General features: G+C 40.7%; 1 protein-coding gene across 6 annotated transcripts in view; it reads left to right on the plus strand.

The window, feature by feature from the left end:
* thsd7ba (thrombospondin, type I, domain containing 7Ba) overlaps positions 1 to 19255 on the plus strand; it is a 277286-nt gene that overhangs the window by 66782 nt on the left and 191249 nt on the right. For 4 of the 6 annotated variants that reach the window (XM_058392433.1, XM_058392436.1, XM_058392438.1 and 1 more), the window contains exons 2-3: positions 248 to 459; positions 17530 to 17704. In XM_058392433.1, coding sequence (XP_058248416.1) covers positions 17566 to 17704 — 139 coding nt within the window. In that variant the 5' untranslated portion in view covers positions 248 to 459; positions 17530 to 17565. The remainder of the gene's footprint in view (positions 1 to 247; positions 460 to 17529; positions 17705 to 19255) is intronic. The other 2 variants (XM_058392434.1, XM_058392435.1) reach the window with 2 other exon arrangements.

Consider the following 19255-nt stretch of genomic DNA (forward strand, 5'->3'; position numbering starts at 1 on the left):
TCTCTCATTCTCTCTCTCTCTCTGTCTCTCTCTCTTTATATCTTTCACCTTATTAAAGTAAACAAGAGAAAACAAAGAAAATAATAAGAGCACAAGAAATGTAAACATCAAATAAAATCAAGCAAATATTTTGGAAATGCCATTTTAAATAAACTCTCGCTCTGCCTCTCTCTCTCTTTCTCTCTCTCGCTCTGCCTCTCTATCTCTCTCTCTCTCTTTCTCTCTCTCTCTCTCTCTCTCTCTCCAGTCAGTGTGTTGTTTATCCCGGCTGTTGATGGTGACAGCGTGACGGCTGAATCTTCTCTCACTCCGTTCCTCCTTAAGGTAAGAAGAGCAGAAGAAAAGGAACAGCAGAGGAGTGGAGCGTTGGATGATGCGAGCGGAGGAGAGACTGCGTTTATCTGCCACCTACGACAAAGTGTCACAGCTAAAGCCATGAGTTGCAGTGTTTCCCTTCAGGTAGTGACACACACCTTGCTAACGACCTGCTATGGCTAAACCCACCAACACACTCACCTGAGAGAGAGAGAGAGAGAGAGATGGTTAGAGAGAAGCCTATGGATGGACTACAGTGTGTTGCACAAGTATTCACTCCTCAAAAACTACAACCTGGAACTGAATGGACTTTTTTGGGGTTCTATAATAACAAAATAGCTCAATTTTTAAAGGGTGTTGGAGGGAGATGGGGGAGGGGCATGGAGGCAGAAAGAAGGGGTGGGTGGGTGGAGAATTATGGTGCAAATCTGCAAAATTATTAATTTATTAATTGTTCAGATTTGGGTTGTTGCCATCAGACCTGGAAGAACCTTAAGTTTGTTATCTAAACCAACAGCATCATGAGTCCAGGACAAGGTAGAATTCAATTGAATTGAATTGAAGAGCTTGCTTATGAAAACGTATCCCTGGTGTGGCTCTGCCCGAAGGTGACATAAAACATCACGAGAAGGAACACAGGGGATTAGTTTGAGGAACGTCTCACCATGCTGCTGCTACCTCCACCATGCTTCACTGTGTTAGTGGTTTATGATGTAGTGAAGATGGTCAGTGGATTGGAAAATGTCTAACACAGTGAGGAGGGAGAGCTTTCTGACCACGGTGCATGATGGAGATCAGATCTGACATGTTTCTCCTCTCCATCGCTCCGATACCTCCTGCTGACAAACCCCGTTTCCATGATGACTTGATTAGCATGTTAGCGTCTGAGTTTTTTTTTTTTTTATTTCACTGGATGTTTGTAGATGTTTATTTATGTGGAGATGTGGATGGGTTGTAGTGGACCAGAGAGACGGTGTTGAGAGACAGCTCTCTGAAACGTTTCTCCGCTCGACAGGAGCCTGTAATGAAGAAGGACGGCAGGCATTTTTTTGTGAATCTGCTTGTTTCCTGTCACTTTAAAGATGCCGGTGGTTTATTCGGCCCATTAGCTGATGTGGAATGGGTCTCTTCCCTCTTCTGTACTCTTCACTACTCTCCCATCTCTCCAAAGCCTGGACATTTTAGATTTTACAGCGATGTGACTGTAACATTTATTTTAAAGTCCTCAATCTGTCTTCTCTGCATCCTCCAGTCTCTCCTCATGCTGGAGTGGAAAGGTGTAGATGGGGATTTACAGCCAGCTCTTAGGGTAGATGCGTTACGCCTTAAATTTTCTTTAAGATGAATTATTATAAAATTACACCACAGAGCTGCTGACTCTGACTGGTCAGAAGTTGTTGATTAATAAGCCTTTATTATCACATAAACATTACAGTACAGTGGAATTCTTTTCTTTAACTATCCCAGCTGAGGAAGTTGGGGTCAGAGCGCAGGGGCAGCTACGATACAACACCCCTGGAGCAGAGAGGGTTAAGGGCCTTGCTCAACTGCCCAACAGGGGCAGCTTGGCAGTGCTGTGGCTCGAACCCCGACCAAAAATCCGAAACAGGAAGAAGTCAGGCAATGTACAAAGAAGTTCAAGAACCAGAACAGCAGTGCAAGAGGAAACTGCTCGGTATTGTCAGATGGCAAAACACTGAACAACAACAACAACAACAACAACACAGACAGGAAGCAGCAGAAATGCAAATTACTGAGGAAGATGAAACGTGAGTGATCAGTGACGTGACTCGGTCATGTGACTCGCTAGGGCTGCTGGGTAGAGCAGTGTATTTCAGCGTAATCCTGACATCACACTCTTCTACACACGTCACGTCTGTGAAGCAGAACTTTTCTAATCAGCTGAATATAAACAGAAAAGAAACTTTATGAACTGAAATTAAATTAGAACACAAACAGCTGGGAAGATTAAAATCTGTAAGATATTTTAACACAAATGATCTTCACTGAAATCTTCCCAAATGTTGATTGTCACATTTCTTTTAACGTACAAATGAATGAGATCAAATCAGACCTGATGTTTTTTCCCCCGTTCTGAAGAAAAGACTTAATGAGGCAGAGTCTGATTAGAGGAAATGAAAAGAGTGGAAGTGAAATTGATTCTCTACGCCGATTAGAGGCGTGTTTATCACGTTACAAAAGGAACACGGCGGCTCTGTGTCCAGACCATGCCTTTAGCTTCCTGCCTTCTGATCCACGCTGGTGTTTAGCTGCATTCACACAACTGTACACATCTGTACTCAGATCCCAGTACCTCGGCTGCCTGTGCAGCGTTTCTGCCAGGTCTGATAAAGAAACACTGATTTCTGGGCGAATCCTCACCTGCTGGACATGTCGGTGTAGAGCAGTGTGTAGAGTAGAGTGTAGAGCAGTGTGTAGAGTAGAGTGTAGAGTAGAGTGTAGAGTAGAGTGTAGAGCAGTGTGTAGAGTAGAGTGTAGAGTAGAGTGTAGAGTAGAGTGTAGAGCAGAGTGTAGAGTAGAGTGTAGAGCAGTGTGTAGAGTAGAGTGTAGAGTAGAGTGTAGAGTAGAGTGTAGAGCAGAGTGTAGAGCAGAGTGTAGAGTAGAGTGTAGAGCAGAGTGTAGAGTAGAGTGTAGAGTAGAGTGTAGAGCAGAGTGTAGAGTAGAGTGTAGAGCAGAGTGTAGAGTAGAGTGTAGAGTAGAGTGTAGAGCAGTGTGTAGAGTAGAGTGTAGAGTAGAGTGTAGAGTAGAGTGTAGAGCAGTGTGTAGAGCAGAGTGTAGAGCAGAGTGTAGAGTAGAGTGTAGAGTAGAGTGTAGAGTAGAGTGTAGAGCAGTGTGTAGAGTAGAGTGTAGAGCAGTGTGTAGAGTAGAGTGTAGAGCAGTGTGTAGAGCAGTGTGTAGAGCAGTGTGTAGAGCAGTGTGTAGAGTAGAATGTAGTGCAGTGTGTAGAGTAGAGTGTAGAGCAGTGTGTAGAGCAGTGTGTAGAGTAGAGTGTAGAGCAGTGTGTAGAGTAGAGTGTAGAGCAGTGTGTAGAGCAGAGTGTAGAGCAGTGTGTAGAGCAGTGTGTAGAGCAGTGTGTAGAGCAGTGTGTAGAGTAGAGTGTAGAGCAGTGTGTAGAGCAGTGTGTAGAGTAGAGTGTAGAGCAGAGTGTAGAGTAGAATGTAGTGCAGTGTGTAGAGTAGAGTGTAGAGCAGTGTGTAGAGCAGTGTGTAGAGCAGTGTGTAGAGTAGAATGTAGTGCAGTGTGTAGAGTAGAGTGTAGAGCAGTGTGTAGAGCAGTGTGTAGAGCAGTGTGTAGAGTAGAGTGTAGAGCAGTGTGTAGAGCAGTGTGTAGAGTAGAATGTAGTGCAGTGTGTAGAGTAGAGTGTAGAGCAGTGTGTAGAGCAGTGTGTAGAGCAGTGTGTAGAGTAGAATGTAGTGCAGTGTGTAGAGTAGAGTGTAGAGTAGAATGTAGTGCAGTGTGTAGAGTAGAGTGTAGAGCAGTGTGTAGAGCAGTGTGTAGAGCAGTGTGTAGAGTAGAATGTAGTGCAGTGTGTAGAGTAGAGTGTAGAGCAGTGTGTAGAGCAGTGTGTAGAGCAGTGTGTAGAGTAGAGTGTAGAGCAGTGTGTAGAGCAGTGTGTAGAGCAGAGTGTAGAGCAGAGTGTAGAGTAGAGTGTAGAGCAGAGTGTAGAGCAGTGTGTAGAGTAGAGTGTAGAGCAGAGTGTAGAGCAGTGTGTAGAGCAGAGTGTAGAGCAGAGTGTAGAGCAGTGTGTAGAGCAGAGTGTAGAGCAGAGTGTAGAGTAGAGTGTAGAGCAGAGTGTAGAGTAGAGTGTAGAGCAGAGTGTAGAGCAGTGTGTAGAGCAGAGTGTAGAGCAGAGTGTAGAGTAGAGTGTAGAGTAGAGTGTAGAACAGAGTGTAGAGTGTAGAGTAGAGTGTAGAACAGAGTGTAGAGTAGAGTGTAGAGTAGAGTGTAGAACAGAGTGTAGAGTAGAGTGTAGAGTAGAGTGTAGAGCAGTGTGTAGAGCAGAGTGTAGAGTAGAGTGTAGAGCAGAGTGTAGAGTAGAGTGTAGAGCAGTGTGTAGAGCAGAGTGTAGAGCAGTGTGTAGAGCAGAGTGTAGAGTAGAGTGTAGAGCAGAGTGTAGAGTAGAGTGTAGAGCAGAGTGTAGAGTAGAGTGTAGAGCAGTGTGTAGAGTAGAGTGTAGAGCAGAGTGTAGAGTAGAGTGTAGAGCAGAGTGTAGAGTAGAGTGTAGAGCAGAGTGTAGAATAGAGTGTAGAGTAGAGTGTAGAGCAGAGTGTAGAGCAGAGTGTAGAGCAGAGTGTAGAGTAGAGTGTAGAGCAGAGTGTAGAACAGAGTGTAGAGTAGAGTGTAGAGTAGAGTGTAGAGCAGAGTGTAGAGCAGAGTGTAGAGCAGAGTGTAGAGCAGTGTGTAGAGCAGAATGTAGAGCAGAGTGTAGAGTAGAGTGTAGAGCAGAGTGTAGAGTAGAGTGTAGAGCAGAGTGTAGAGCAGAGTGTAGAGCAGAGTGTAGAACAGAGTGTAGAGTAGAGTGTAGAGTAGAGTGTAGAGCAGAGTGTAGAGTAGAGTGTAGAGCAGAGTGTAGAGTAGAGTGTAGAGCAGAGTGTAGAGTAGAGTGTAGAGTAGAGTGTAGAGCAGAGTGTAGAGTAGAGTGTAGAGCAGAGTGTAGAGTAGAGTGTAGAGTAGAGTGTAGAGTAGAGTGTAGAGCAGAGTGTAGAGCAGAGTGTAGAGTAGAGTGTAGAGCAGAGTGTAGAGTAGAGTGTATAGCAGAGTGTAGAGCAGAGTGTAGAGCAGTGTGTAGAGTAGAGTGTAGAGCAGAGTGTAGAGTAGAGTGTAGAGCAGTGTGTAGAGTAGAGTGTAGAGCAGAGTGTAGAGTAGAGTGTAGAGCAGAGTGTAGAGTAGAGTGTAGAGCAGAGTGTAGAGTAGAGTGTAGAGCAGAGTGTAGAGCAGTGTGTAGAGTAGAGTGTAGAGCAGAGTGTAGAGTAGAGTGTAGAGCAGAGTGTAGAGCAGAGTGTAGAGTAGAGTGTAGAGCAGAGTGTAGAGCAGAGTGTAGAGCAGAGTGTAGAGTAGAGTGTAGAGCAGAGTGTAGAGCAGAGTGTAGAGTAGAGTGTAGAGCAGTGTGTAGAGTAGAGTGTAGAGCAGAGTGTAGAGTAGAGTGTAGAGCAGAGTGTAGAGTAGAGTGTAGAGCAGAGTGTAGAGCAGAGTGTAGAGCAGAGTGTAGAGCAGTGTGTAGAGTAGAGTGTAGAGCAGAGTGTAGAGTAGAGTGTAGAGCAGAGTGTAGAGCAGAGTGTAGAGCAGAGTGTAGAGTAGAGTGTAGAGCAGAGTGTAGAGCAGAGTGTAGAGTAGAGTGTAGAGCAGAGTGTAGAGCAGAGTGTAGAGCAGAGTGTAGAGTAGAGTGTAGAGCAGAGTGTAGAGTAGAGTGTAGAACAGAGTGTAGAGTAGAGTGTAGAGCAGTGTGTAGAGTAGAGTGTAGAGCAGAGTGTAGAGTAGAGTGTAGAGCAGAGTGTAGAGCAGAGTGTAGAGTAGAGTGTAGAGCAGAGTGTAGAGCAGAGTGTAGAGTAGAGTGTAGAGCAGAGTGTAGAGCAGAGTGTAGAGCAGAGTGTAGAGTAGAGTGTAGAGCAGAGTGTAGAGTAGAGTGTAGAACAGAGTGTAGAGTAGAGTGTAGAGCAGTGTGTAGAGTAGAGTGTAGAGCAGAGTGTAGAGTAGAGTGTAGAGCAGAGTGTAGAGTAGAGTGTAGAGCAGTGTGTAGAGTAGAGTGTAGAGCAGAGTGTAGAGTAGAGTGTAGAGCAGTGTGTAGAGTAGAGTGTAGAGCAGAGTGTAGAGTAGAGTGTAGAGCAGAGTGTAGAGTAGAGTGTAGAGCAGAGTGTAGAGCAGAGTGTAGAGCAGAGTGTAGAGTAGAGTGTAGAGCAGAGTGTAGAGTAGAGTGTAGAGTAGAGTGTAGAGTAGAGTGTAGAGCAGAGTGTAGAGTAGAGTGTAGAGTAGAGTGTAGAGCAGAGTGTAGAGCAGAGTGTAGAGCAGTGTGTAGAGCAGAGTGTAGAGCAGAGTGTAGAGTAGAGTGTAGAGCAGAGTGTAGAGTAGAATGTAGTGCAGTGTGTAGAGCAGAGTGTAGAGTAGAGTGTAGAGTAGAGTGTAGAGTAGAGTGTAGAGTAGAGTGTAGAGCAGAGTGTAGAGTAGAGTGTAGAGTAGAGTGTAGAGTAGAGTGTAGAGTAGAGTGTAGAGCAGAGTGTAGAGTAGAGTGTAGAGCAGAGTGTAGAGCAGAGTGTAGAGTAGAGTGTAGAGCAGAGTGTAGAGTAGAATGTAGTGCAGTGTGTAGAGCAGAGTGTAGAGTAGAGTGTAGAGCAGAGTGTAGTGCAGTGTGTAGAGCAGAGTGTAGAGTAGAGTGTAGAGCAGAGTGTAGAGCAGAGTGTAGAGCAGTGTGTAGAGCAGAGTGTAGAGCAGAGTGTAGAGTAGAGTGTAGAGCAGAGTGTAGAGTAGAGTGTAGAGTAGAGTGTAGAGTAGAGTGTAGAGCAGAGTGTAGAGTAGAGTGTAGAGTAGAGTGTAGAGTAGAGTGTAGAGTAGAGTGTAGAGTGCTCATTTCCTCTCAGATCCTGGAACACATGAAGGTCAGAAGAGTCCAAAAATTTCACGTCGTTATAATTCATCAGCAAATCTACACTAATGTCCACTCGTGTTACTCACACTCATCACACAGGACGAGTCACATGACCTCCCTCTTCACCTTTCTGTTTACAACAAAAATTAAATAGTTGTAATAATAATAGTAATAGTTTAGTTGGAAATAATAATAATAATAATAATAATAATAATAATAATAATAAAACCTTTATTTTATAATCCCTTTTAAAGCATTATACACAAATAAGAATGAAATAAAATTCAAAAGAAGAATAATAGTATTAATAATAATTAAATGCAATAAAAAATAAAATTCATTTGAAAGCTCTTTATCTTAAAGAGAGAAATTAGTTTTGAAAGAGGATTTATTTGTTTGTTAGTTTGTAATTTTCAGCAATCTTCTATCTTATTTATTTATTTATTTGTTTATTTTTTTAATCTGTGGTGGTGTTGTCACGGATTCCTGTTATATTTTTACATTTTTTCCTTTTCTTTTCTCCCTTTTTTTATCCATCCTAGTTTATTTATTTATATATTTATTTTTTAAAACAGGATTTAATTTTTTTATGCAGTTGTCAAAAACCTCAAATTTCAAAATCTACCATGCAGTAATTAAAAAAAAGAAAGAAAAGAAATTAAAAATTAAATTAATTATTCTACATTGTTTCAGAATTTCAGAAATTTTTCAGAAATTTGTTTGTTCATTTTTTCAGCTTCATCATAAAAACAAAAATAAAACAAAAAAACAAAAAACAATCAATCGATCATTAAATGGCTGAAAAGAGAAATAAAAAATGAAGCAAACAATAAGTAAAAAATAATTAGAAAAAGATGAATGGAACTATTAATGACAAAATATAACTCAATTAATGAATAAATAATTAATTAAATAAATATGAAAAAGATACAAGTCAGATTTATTTTTTTTATTTATTTTTATTTTATTTTATTTTATTTTATTTTATTTTATTTTATTTTATTTTATTTTATTTTATTTTATTTTATTTTATTGTATTGTATTTTAACCCAGTAATCACACACAGTCACAATGGTGAAGTTAAAATGGTAGCAGCATCACTAAAGTGAGCAGGACACGTGTGTGTGTGTTCAGTTATGACACCATTAGCACAGCTTCACACACACTGTGTAATGCCGTGTGCTTTAGTACGAGCTGCCAGATATTCAAACTTTAATTATTCAGCCCTCCTGTTTACCTACAAGACTGCTTGACTACTATATGTGTGTGTGTGTGTGTGTGTGTGTGTGTGTGTGTGAGAGAGAGATCACTATTCAGAATTTCAAGTAGAAACCCTGCATGTGCTCTCAGTGGGAGAAAATCTCAGCTGAAATGTCAGCTCCATTCGACCCAGTTACTGCTAAAAAAAGAGACTCAGGACACGTCAGGTTTCTGTCTCACACACACACCTGTCGCACCTACACACACACATCTAGCCTGCACACATACACACACCTTACACACACACACATCACACACATGCACACACACATATACACACACATGCGCTGCACACACACACACATGCACGCAAGTGCACACACATCGCATCCCGTGCGCACACACCTGCACACACACGCACACACACACACACACACACATCTTACACACACACACACACACATCTGCCACACATGCTCCTCTGTGCACACACTCAGCCATCATCACTGTCAGCCACACACACTCTACCGCACACCACATGCTCTGCGCACGCACGCAATCTTGCATGTGCACACACTGCACTGCACGTGCACAATGCACAATACGCATACACCATCACGCCACTGTACCTGTATGCACCTACATTACACACACACACACACACACACACACACGTACCTACACGTGCACCTATGTGCACACACACACACACATACATCACTGCCTGCACACACACATGTACACCTGCACCTGCCACACCATACCTGTGCACACACATATCACACGCATGCCAGCTTGTGTCTTTACCAGCTACACACATCTGCACCTGCACAGTCTGTGTACCACCTGTCACCACCTGTATGCACAATCACGACTACCTGCGTACAACACGCCTGTGCTACCACACACTACACCACAGCACATCACTATACACATGACACCACACACAGCAGCGCTTACTGTCTTACACACACACATAGTGTGTTACCTACACGTGTGTCAAGACGCACATATACAGTGTGTACCACACACACATGTGTACCATGTAATCACTGTGTGTGTGACACACAGTATATGTATTGTAACACGTGTGTGTGTCATATGTGTATGCATATACACGCTGCTGTGTGTATAGAGTATGTGTGTGTACACCTGTATATGCTATGTGTGCAGTGTGGGTGTATGTGTGTATCAGTATGTGTGTGTGTGTATGTTGTATGTGATGTTTATGTACATCTGTGTGCCTCATGTGTGTGTAGATGCGTACACCATGTGTGTGTATGTATGTGTTAATCTGTGTGTGTGTGTGTGCTGTATGTGTGTATGCAGTGTAGATGTCTGTGTCAGTGCTGCGTGTGTGTATGTATGTGTGTGTAATCCTCCATGCGTGTGTGTATGTATGTGTGTATGTGTACGTGTGTGTGTGTGTGTGTGTATGTGTATGTATGTGTGTGTATGTGTACATGTGTGTGTATATATGTGTGTGTATGTGTACGTGTGTGTGTGTGTGTATGTATGTGTGTATGTGTACGTGTGTGTGTGTGTGTGTGTGTGTGTGTATGTGTACGTGTGTGTGTGTGTGTATGTATGTGTGTGTATGTGTACGTGTGTGTGTGTGTATGTATGTGTGTGTATGTGTACGTGTGTGTGTATATATGTGTGTGTACGTGTGTACGTGTGTGTGTGTGTGTATGTATGTGTGTATGTGTACGTGTGTGGGTGTATGTATGTGTGTGTATGTGTACGTGTGTGTGTGTGTGTGTGTGTGTATGTATGTGTGTGTATGTGTACATGTGTGTGTGTGTGTGTGTGCGTGTGTGTGTATGTGTGTGTGTGTATGTGTACATGTGTGTGTGTGTGTGTATGTATGTGTGTGTATGTGTACGTGTGTGTGTATATATGTGTGTGTATGTGTACGCGTGTGTGTGTGTGTATGTATGTGTGTGTATGTGTACGTGTGTGTGTGTGTGTGTGTGTGTATGTATGTGTGTGTATGTGTACGTGTGTGTGTATATATGTGTGTGTATGTGTACGTGTGTGTGTGTGTATGTGTACGTGTGTGCGTGTGTATATATGTGTGTATGTATGTGTGTTTATGTGTACGTGTGTGTGTGTGTGTATGTATGTGTATATATGTGTGTGTATGTGTACGTGTGTGTGTGTGTGTATGTATGTGTGTATGTGTACGTGTGTGTGTGTGTGTGTGTATGTGTATATATGTGTGTGTATGTGTACGTGTGTGTGTGTGTGTATGTATGTGTGTATGTGTACGTGTGTGTGTGTATGTGTGTATGTGTACGTGTGTGTGTGTTTGTGTGTGTGTGTGTATGTGTACGTGTGTGTGTATATATGTGTGTGTATGTGTACGTGTGTGTGTGTGTATGTATGTGTGTATGTGTACGTGTGTGTGTGTGTGTGTGTATGTGTATGTATGTGTGTGTATGTGTACATGTGTGTGTATATATGTGTGTGTATGTGTACGTGTGTGTGTGTGTGTGTGTGTGTATGTGTGCAGGATTTGCAGAAGGTTGTTAAGAGTCTGATAATTAATATTGTTTCTCTTGTTTCCCTGCTATAGTTTTGCACAGAACTATAACATAATGCTGTTAGCTGTGAGATTACTACTGTTCTGTATGACATCACAACACTCACATTACTCTTTATAACATCATAACAGCCACTTATAACACCCCATTACTATTACATTACTACCCTTTATAACATCATTACAACAATTTATAACACCTCATTACTATTACATTGCTTCCCTTTATAACATGGCATTACTATCATGTTACTATGCTTTATGACAGAAGTATTACCCTCTGAACGATTATTAACTTTTATAACACATCACTTTCACATTACTACTCTTAATTACAACCATTTATAACCCCTCATTACTATTAATTACTATAATTAATTAATACCCTTTATAACATGACATTACTATGCATTATTAGCATTTATAACATCATTACAAACCTTTATAACATGATTATTACCATTTATAACACACCATCACTCTCACATTACTACCCTTTATAACGTGGCATTACTATCATGTTACTACCCTTCATGACATCATTACCATTTATAACAACACGACACTTCCATTACTACCCTTCATAATATGATTATTACCCTTTATAAAACCCTATTACTATTACATTAATACCCTTTATAACTGATATTGCATCATAACTACCATTTATAAAACAACATCACAGTCCCATTACTACTCTTCATGACATCATTATTACCATTTATAACCCTGCATTACTGTATGGAATCACATGGTCACTATAACAGCTTTTTATGATTATTCTGTAAATTTGTGTTTAAACATTACTATATGTGCAACATGATGTTTCACTCATAACAATGACTGAATCAATCAATCAACTATTCAATCAATCAATCACTCGATCGATCAATCAATACTAAAGGCAATCTGGAGCAGAAACAATGATTCAATAAAGAAGATCTGAAGCAGGAATCTCTTCATGGCATGAGGACTGAAGGCTGATCTCTGTTTCCTTCCCTCAGCATCTCCATCTCGCTCTCAAATCTGATTCCAGAGATGCCTCATGAGGCGACGAGACTAAAATCTAATTTACCCAAAATGAAATCAACCAAAAACCAATTGGGGGACCTGGGATTAAGTTTAATAGCTATTCATCCATCAATATCCAAAAGTGCGCTCGGTCATCCAGGGCGAACCATAACGCAGGGATGGGGGGATGGGGGGGGGGATCCATCAACTGTGTCATTTAGATAATGCAGAAATGTAGCGGTGTGTGTGAATGAGTCTCATCAGCGCTACTGAGATAGTGATCTGTGTCCACATCTCTCTACACACACTCTCAGAGCGGGAACGGGGACGAGACCCGGCGCGGTGCAGCAACACACCCCTTCACTGTGTGTGTGTGTGTGTGTGTGTGTGTGTGTAGTGGAATGACTTATTCTTCCATTTCCTCCATCAATGGAGGGCTTTATAATGTGTGATGAAATAACTTTCATACACTTCACCGCTGTTTCTGTGTGTATTGGAGGTAGATATTAATCACATGCAGGGAGATACCACACACACACACACACACACAAATTAATCAAAGGAATCTGCTTTACAAATTGAAACAGTAAAAACTCAATTTTTTCAGGTTCAGGTTTCTAAATTCAAAATCCAATACTTAAGATTCAGTCTCATCCACACACACACACACAGAGGTATATTTGCTATCATAAGCAGTGACGGCTCATCTCTATTGCCAGGTTGCGCAGAGTCTCAGCATTTATTTTAGTCATTCAGCAAATATTCCATTTCTCATTCACAACTCCATATATTTCAAATTCTGTTGAGACACTGATCATCTTCTGAGGGACTGACAGTTTAAATAATGATAGATATGAGCTGAGGTTCTGTTGGCTTGCTGCCATAACAGTGTAATGGTGTAACAGCGTATTGGTGTAACAGTGTAATGGTGTAACGGTGTATTGGTGTAACAGTGTAATGGTGTAACGGTGTATTGGTGTAACAGTGTAATGGTGTAACGGTGTATTGGTGTAACAGTGTAATGGTGTAACGGTGTATTGGTGTAACAGTGTAATGGTGTAACGGTGTATTGGTGTAACAGTGTAATGGTGTAACGGTGTATTGGTGTAACAGTGTAATGGTGTAACGGTGTATTGGTGTAACAGTGTAATGGTGTAACGGTGTATTGGTGTAACAGTGTAATGGTGTAACGGTGTATTGGTGCAACAGTTTAATGGTGTAACGGTGTATTGGTGTAACAGTGTAATGGTGTAACGGTGTATTGGTGTAACAGTGTAATGGTGTAACGGTGTATTGGTGTAACAGTTTAATGGTGTAACGGTGTATTGGTGTAACAGTGTAATGGTGTAACGGTGTATTGGTGTAACAGTGTAATGGTGTAACGGTGTATTGGTGTAACAGTGTAATGGTATAACGGTGTATTGGTGTAACAGTGTAAAGGTGTAACGGTGTATTGGTGTAACAGTGTAATGGTGTAACGGTGTATTGGTGCAACAGTTTAATGGTGTAACGGTGTATTGGTGTAACAGTGTAATGGTGTAACAGCGTATTGGTGTAACAGCATATTGGTGTAACAGCGTATTGGTGTAACAGCATATTGGTGTAACAGCGTATTGGTGTAACAGCATATTGGTGTAACAGCTTATTGGTGTAACAGTGTAATGGTGTAACGGTGTATTGGTGTAACAGTGTAATGGTGTATTGGTGTAACAGTGTAATGGTGTAACGGTGTATTGGTGTAACAGTGTAATGGTGTAACGGTGTATTGGTGTAACAGTGTAATGGTGTAACGGTGTATTGGTGTAACAGTGTAATGGTGTAACGGTGTATTGGTGTAACAGTGTAATGGTGTAACGGTGTATTGGTGTAACAGTGTAATGGTGTAACGGTGTATTGGTGTAACAGTTTAATGGTGTAACAGCATATTGGTGTAATGGTGTAACAGTATAATGGTGTAACGGTGTAATGGTGTAACAGTATAATGGTGTAACGGTGTATTGGTGCAACAGTTTAATGGTGTAACAGTATAATGGTGTATTGGTGCAACAGTGTAATGCTGTAACAGCTTAATGGTGTAACAGCGTAATGGTGTATTGGTGTAACAGTGTAATGGTGTAACAGCGTACTGGTGTAATAGTGTAATGGTGTAATGGTGTAACAGCATATTGGTGTAACAACATAATGGTGTAATAGTGTAATGGTGGAACAGTGTAATGGTGTAATAGTGTAATGGTGTAATAGTGTAATGGTGTAATAGTGTAATGGTGGAACAGCGTAATGGTGTAACAGTGTAATGGTGTAATAGTGTAATGGTGTAATAGTGTAATGGTGTAATAGTGTAATGGTGGAACAGCGTAATGGTGTAACAGTGTAATGGTGTAATAGTGTAATGGTGGAACAGTGTAATGGTGTAATAGTGTAATGGTGTAATAGTGTAATGGTGGAACAGTGTAATGGTGTAATAGTGTAATGGTGTAATAGTGTAATGGTGGAACAGCGTAATGGTGTAATAGTGTAATGGTGGAACAGCGTAATGGTGTAATAGTGTAATGGTGTAACAGTGTAATGGTGGAACAGCGTAATGGTGTAATAGTGTAATGGTGTAACAGTGTAATGGTGGAACAGCGTAATGGTGGAACAGCATAATGGTGGAACAGCATAATGGTGGAACAGCATAATGGTGGAACAGCGTAATGGTGTAATAGTGTAATGGTATATTGGTGTAACAGTGTAATGGTGTAATAGTGTATTGGTGTATTAGTGTAATGGTGTAACAGCATATTGGTGTAACAGCGTATTGGTGTAATAATGTAACGGTGTAACAGCGTAATGGTGTAACAGCGTATTGGTGTAATAGTGTAATGGTGTAACAGCGTATTGGTGTAATAGTGTAATGGTGTAACAGCGTATTGGTGTAACAGCGTAATGGTGTAATAATGTAATGGTTTAAAAGTGTAACAGTGTAACAGGAACAGTAGAATGGTGCAATGTAACAGCATAATGGTGTAAAACTGTACTGATGTAACAGCATAATGGTATAATGTAACAGTGTCACAGGAACAGCGGAATGATGTAACAGTGTAATGGGAACAGTGGAATGATGTAACAGTGTAATGGGAACAGTGGAATGATGTACTAGTGAAATGGTGTAACAGTGCATTGGTTTAATGTAACAGTGTATTGGTGTAACAGGGGAACAGTGGAATGGTGCAATGTAACAGCATAATGGTGTAACAGCGTAATGGTGTAATGTATAATGTAACAGTGGAATGGTGTAACACTGTAACCATGTAATGGTGTAACAGTGCAATAAGAGTGGAATGGTGTAGCATTGTAATGGGAACAATAGAATGGTGTAACATTGTAATGGTGTAATGACATAACAGTTTAACAGTAAGAGTGTAATGGGAACAGATAAATGGTGAAACAGTGTAGTAGTGTAATGCCATAATGGTGTAACACTCTAATGGTAAATGTATATTATTAAATGTAAAGGTATAATGGTTATGGCGTAATGGTGTAACAGGGTAAAGGTGCTCTAATGGTGTAAGCATGTATCAGTGTAATGGTGTAACAATGTAAAGGTGCTCTAATGGTGTAAGCATGTATCAGTGTAATGGTGTAACAGTGTAAAGGTGCTCTAATGGTGTAAACATGTATCAGTGTAATGGTGTAACAGTGTAAAGGTGCTCTAATGATGTAAGCATGTAACAGTGTAATGGTGTAACAGTGTAAAGGTGCTCTAATGGTGTAAGCATGTAACAGTGTAATGGTGTAACAGTGTAAAGGTGCTCTAATGGTGTAAGCATGTAACAGTGTAATGGTGTAACAGTGTAAAGGTGTAACAGTGTAAAGGTGTAACTGTTTAACTTTAATGGTAACAGTATAATGGCATAATAGTGTAAAGGTGTAACAGTGTAAAGGTGTAATGGTGCAAAGGTAATAGTGTGGTAAAACAACAGCTCTAACTGAGGCAGGAATCATGTTGTCCATGACTAGGTTGCCAGAGTGGGCAAGTTTAAAAGTGAGGCACAGTGAAAAAGTCTCTGATCTTCATCTGCTGTACTTTATGTAGTGAAGACTGAAAGAGGTAAAGGAGGATTGTGGAGTGAATATTTCCTGTACATCAGGAATAGGTGTGAAATATCGGCTTCTGAATAAAAAGCTGAAGTAAAAAATATATATTTTTTTATTTTGTGATTTTTTTTCAGGCTAGGTTCTAGGACAATTAGTTTGAAAACTCTCGTCTAAAAAACAGCTGTATTCACAGAAAAGGAGGAAACTCAATTAAAGAAAAGAGAGAAACATCTTAAGAAAGCTAAAATGAGAGGAAGCTGTGAAACTAGGAGGAGGATGAAGAAATGAAAAATAAATGTGTAGAGAAGATGAATGCATGGAGCTCCAGCAGCAGCAGGGCTGCAGATCACCGTGACCCGGCCGACTGAACGCTGCTCTCCTCCGGGAAAAATAAACTTACCTTATTGAGTTTGGACGCCGTTTTTTTTTCTGTCCCATTTGCTGAAATTGATTTTGTTTCTTGTTTCTGTTAACATGGAGTCGTTTTACTGGGGTTGTTTTACCGGCTGCCTGTACCTGAGTTTACACACCGGGACTGAATATTAACATCACTATAGAGCACTAATCACAAAAACTAAACAAAACCTCATGGAAGAATTATATGTAGGGGGAGCTGGGGTTAGTTAGTGGGAAAGGGGGGTTAGTTGTGCTGGGTAGTTAGACCTGGAGAGGTTGGTTGGTGAGGGGTAGTTTGTCGGGGTTAGTTGTAGGGAGAGAGGAGTTAGTTGGTGGGAAGTGAAGTTGGTGAAACATGGCTAGTTGGTGTGGGGAGGGGGTTAGTGGGTGGGCAAGGGAGTTAATTGGTGTGGGGAGAGTTTAGGGTATGGGGAGGGGGTAAATTTGTGCAAATGTTAGTGGCTAGGGAGGGGGGTCAGTTGTAGTGGGAGGGGGTTAGTTGGTATGGGGGGTTAGTGGGTAGAGAGGGGGTTAGTTGTAGGGAGATGGAGTTAGTTGGGGTGAGTAGTTAGGCAGGCATTAGTTAGCTGGAGAGGTTGGTTGGTGGAGGTACTTTGCAGGGGGAGGGGAGTTAGTTGATTGGAAGGGGAGTTAGTTGATTGGAAGGGGAGTTAGTTGGTGAAAGGAGGTTAGTTGGTGTTTGGGCTAGTTGGTGGGGAGATCGTTAGTGGGTGGGGAGGGGGTTAGTTGTTTGGGGGGTTAGTGGGTAGAGAGGAGATTAGTTTTAGGGGGAGAGGGTTAGTTGGTGTGGGGGGTTAGTGGGTGGGGATGGGGTTAGTTGTAGGGAAGAAGGTTATAGTTGATGTGTGGGTTGGTTAATGGGGAGTGGTTAATTGGTGTGAGGGGTCAGCTGGAGGAGGGGTTTAGTTTAGTTTAGTTAGTTAGTTAGTTAGGGATTATTAAACACTAATCAAAAATCACTTCATCTTTCAGTATTTTTTACTAACTTTCACTACTTTAACATCAATAAACAATTAATTAATTAATTCTTTCCCACCAAAGAAAAAAAACCAAAATAAAAACAAACAAACAAACAAAACAACTAATTAAGGATATGGAAAAACTACAAAATACAACCAGGACCAAAAAACAGGAAACCAGGAAACTAAGGACAAACAGCAGGAAGACAAACTGTAATAATAATAATAATAATAATAATAATAATAATAATAATAATAATAATAATAATAATAATAATAAGGAAATACTGGAGCAGCTGTGGAGAAGAACCAGGAAATGAAGAAAAGAAAAACAAATAAGCATTATTCTTTAAAGGTTTAAAATGGAAGTGTAACAGTTTTTTTTTGTTTGTTTTCCTCTTCAGGTTTAAGGCGAGGACGTGACGTGAAAGTACTGGACTATGATTCTTAAAGATGGAGTCTGCGCTTTTTTCTGGTCGGGACGGAGAGGTGGGAATCTCCTGCTGCTGTTCGTTTCTCTGCTGCTTCTCCAGGCCGATGTTACATTCTCGAAGAACACGCACTACTCCTGGAAAACAGGTAAGAAGATCCGAGAGCGAGCCGAAATCTGAGTAGAAACCTGGGAATGTTCCTACGGAGCCTAGACACTGATGCTGTGTTGAGGCTGGACACTGACGCCGTGTTGAGGCGGGACACTGACGCCGTGTTGAGGCGGGACACTGACGCCGTGTTGAGGCTGGGCACTGACGCCGTGTTGAGGCTGGGCACTGACGCCATGTTGAGGCGGGACACTGACGCCGTGTTGAGGCTGGGCACTGATGCCGTGTTGAGGCTGGGCACTGACGCCGTGTTGAGGCGGGACACTGACGCCGTGTTGAGGCTGAGCACTGATGCCGTGTTGAGGCTGGGCACTGACGCCGTGTTGAGGCTGGGTACTGATGCCGTGTTGAGGCTGGGCACTGATGCCGTGTTGAGGCTGGGCACTGACGCCGTGTTGAGGCGGGACACTGACGCCGTGTTGAGACTGGGCACTGACGCCGTGTTGAGGCTGGCCACTGACTCCGTGTTGAGGCGGGACACTGACGCCATGTTGAGGCGGGACACTGACGCCGTGTTGAGGCTGGGCACTGACGCCGTGTTGAGGCTGGCCACTGACACCGTGTTGAGGCTGGGCACTGACGCCGTGTTGAGGCGGGACACTGACGCCGTGTTGAGGCGGGAGAAGTGAGAACAAAAATGAAGCTGGTTTCTTTCATGCTGTAGACTCGAGCAGCCTGTCAGTGACCGCTGGGTCAGACTGGGTCAGGTTTAATTTGTTTATTAGCTAATGATCTACTGCTCACTTACATTATTTATTATTTTTAAAACAATTTTATTATTTGTATTGTACATTTATATTCTATTTACATTTACATTCTATTATGTACAACAAATAATAATGAAAACATATTTTTTATTTATTACTTTCTAAAAAAAAGATCATAAAAAGAATAATAATTAATACAAATAACAATAATACATCTATAAATCAATTTAAAATATTTTGTAATCAAAATATTAAAATAAAATCTTTATTTGATAAAGATAATAAAGTTGGGTTAAAGATATTTATTATAAATTATCTATTTATTTTTAAATGTAGTTGCTCCATGAATTACTGCTAAAAAATAATTTCAATAATTTATCATTTATATTTTAATTATAATTTATAAATAAATAAATAAAATGACAATTGATTAATTAATTTAAGGTTTATTTTATTGTGTTAAATTAAAATCCCTATTATGGTGTGTTTATAGTTTATTTGGAAATAGATGAAATAACCAATTGCTTAATAATTGTGGGGAAAAGCATTAATTGTCTATTATTCAACTTTTTAAATGGAAATAAAATGAAATAAAAAGTTAGTTAAATTAACAAAAAATAAATAAAAATTAAGTTAAAATAAAATTTTTAAAAAATGAAAAACAAAACAAATATTTATTAGTTTATCATTCAACTTTTTAAATGTAAATTAAATTAAAATGAAATTAAATGAAATAAAAATTAAGATTAAAATTTTTTTTTTTTTTAATTGTAAAAACAAAACAAAAGATTTGATGTGAATAATTGGAAAATACTAAAAAAAAA

This window comes from Hemibagrus wyckioides, linkage group LG06, assembly GCF_019097595.1.
Source record: "Hemibagrus wyckioides isolate EC202008001 linkage group LG06, SWU_Hwy_1.0, whole genome shotgun sequence".
In the NCBI taxonomy this organism is placed as follows: Eukaryota; Metazoa; Chordata; class Actinopteri; order Siluriformes; family Bagridae; genus Hemibagrus; species Hemibagrus wyckioides.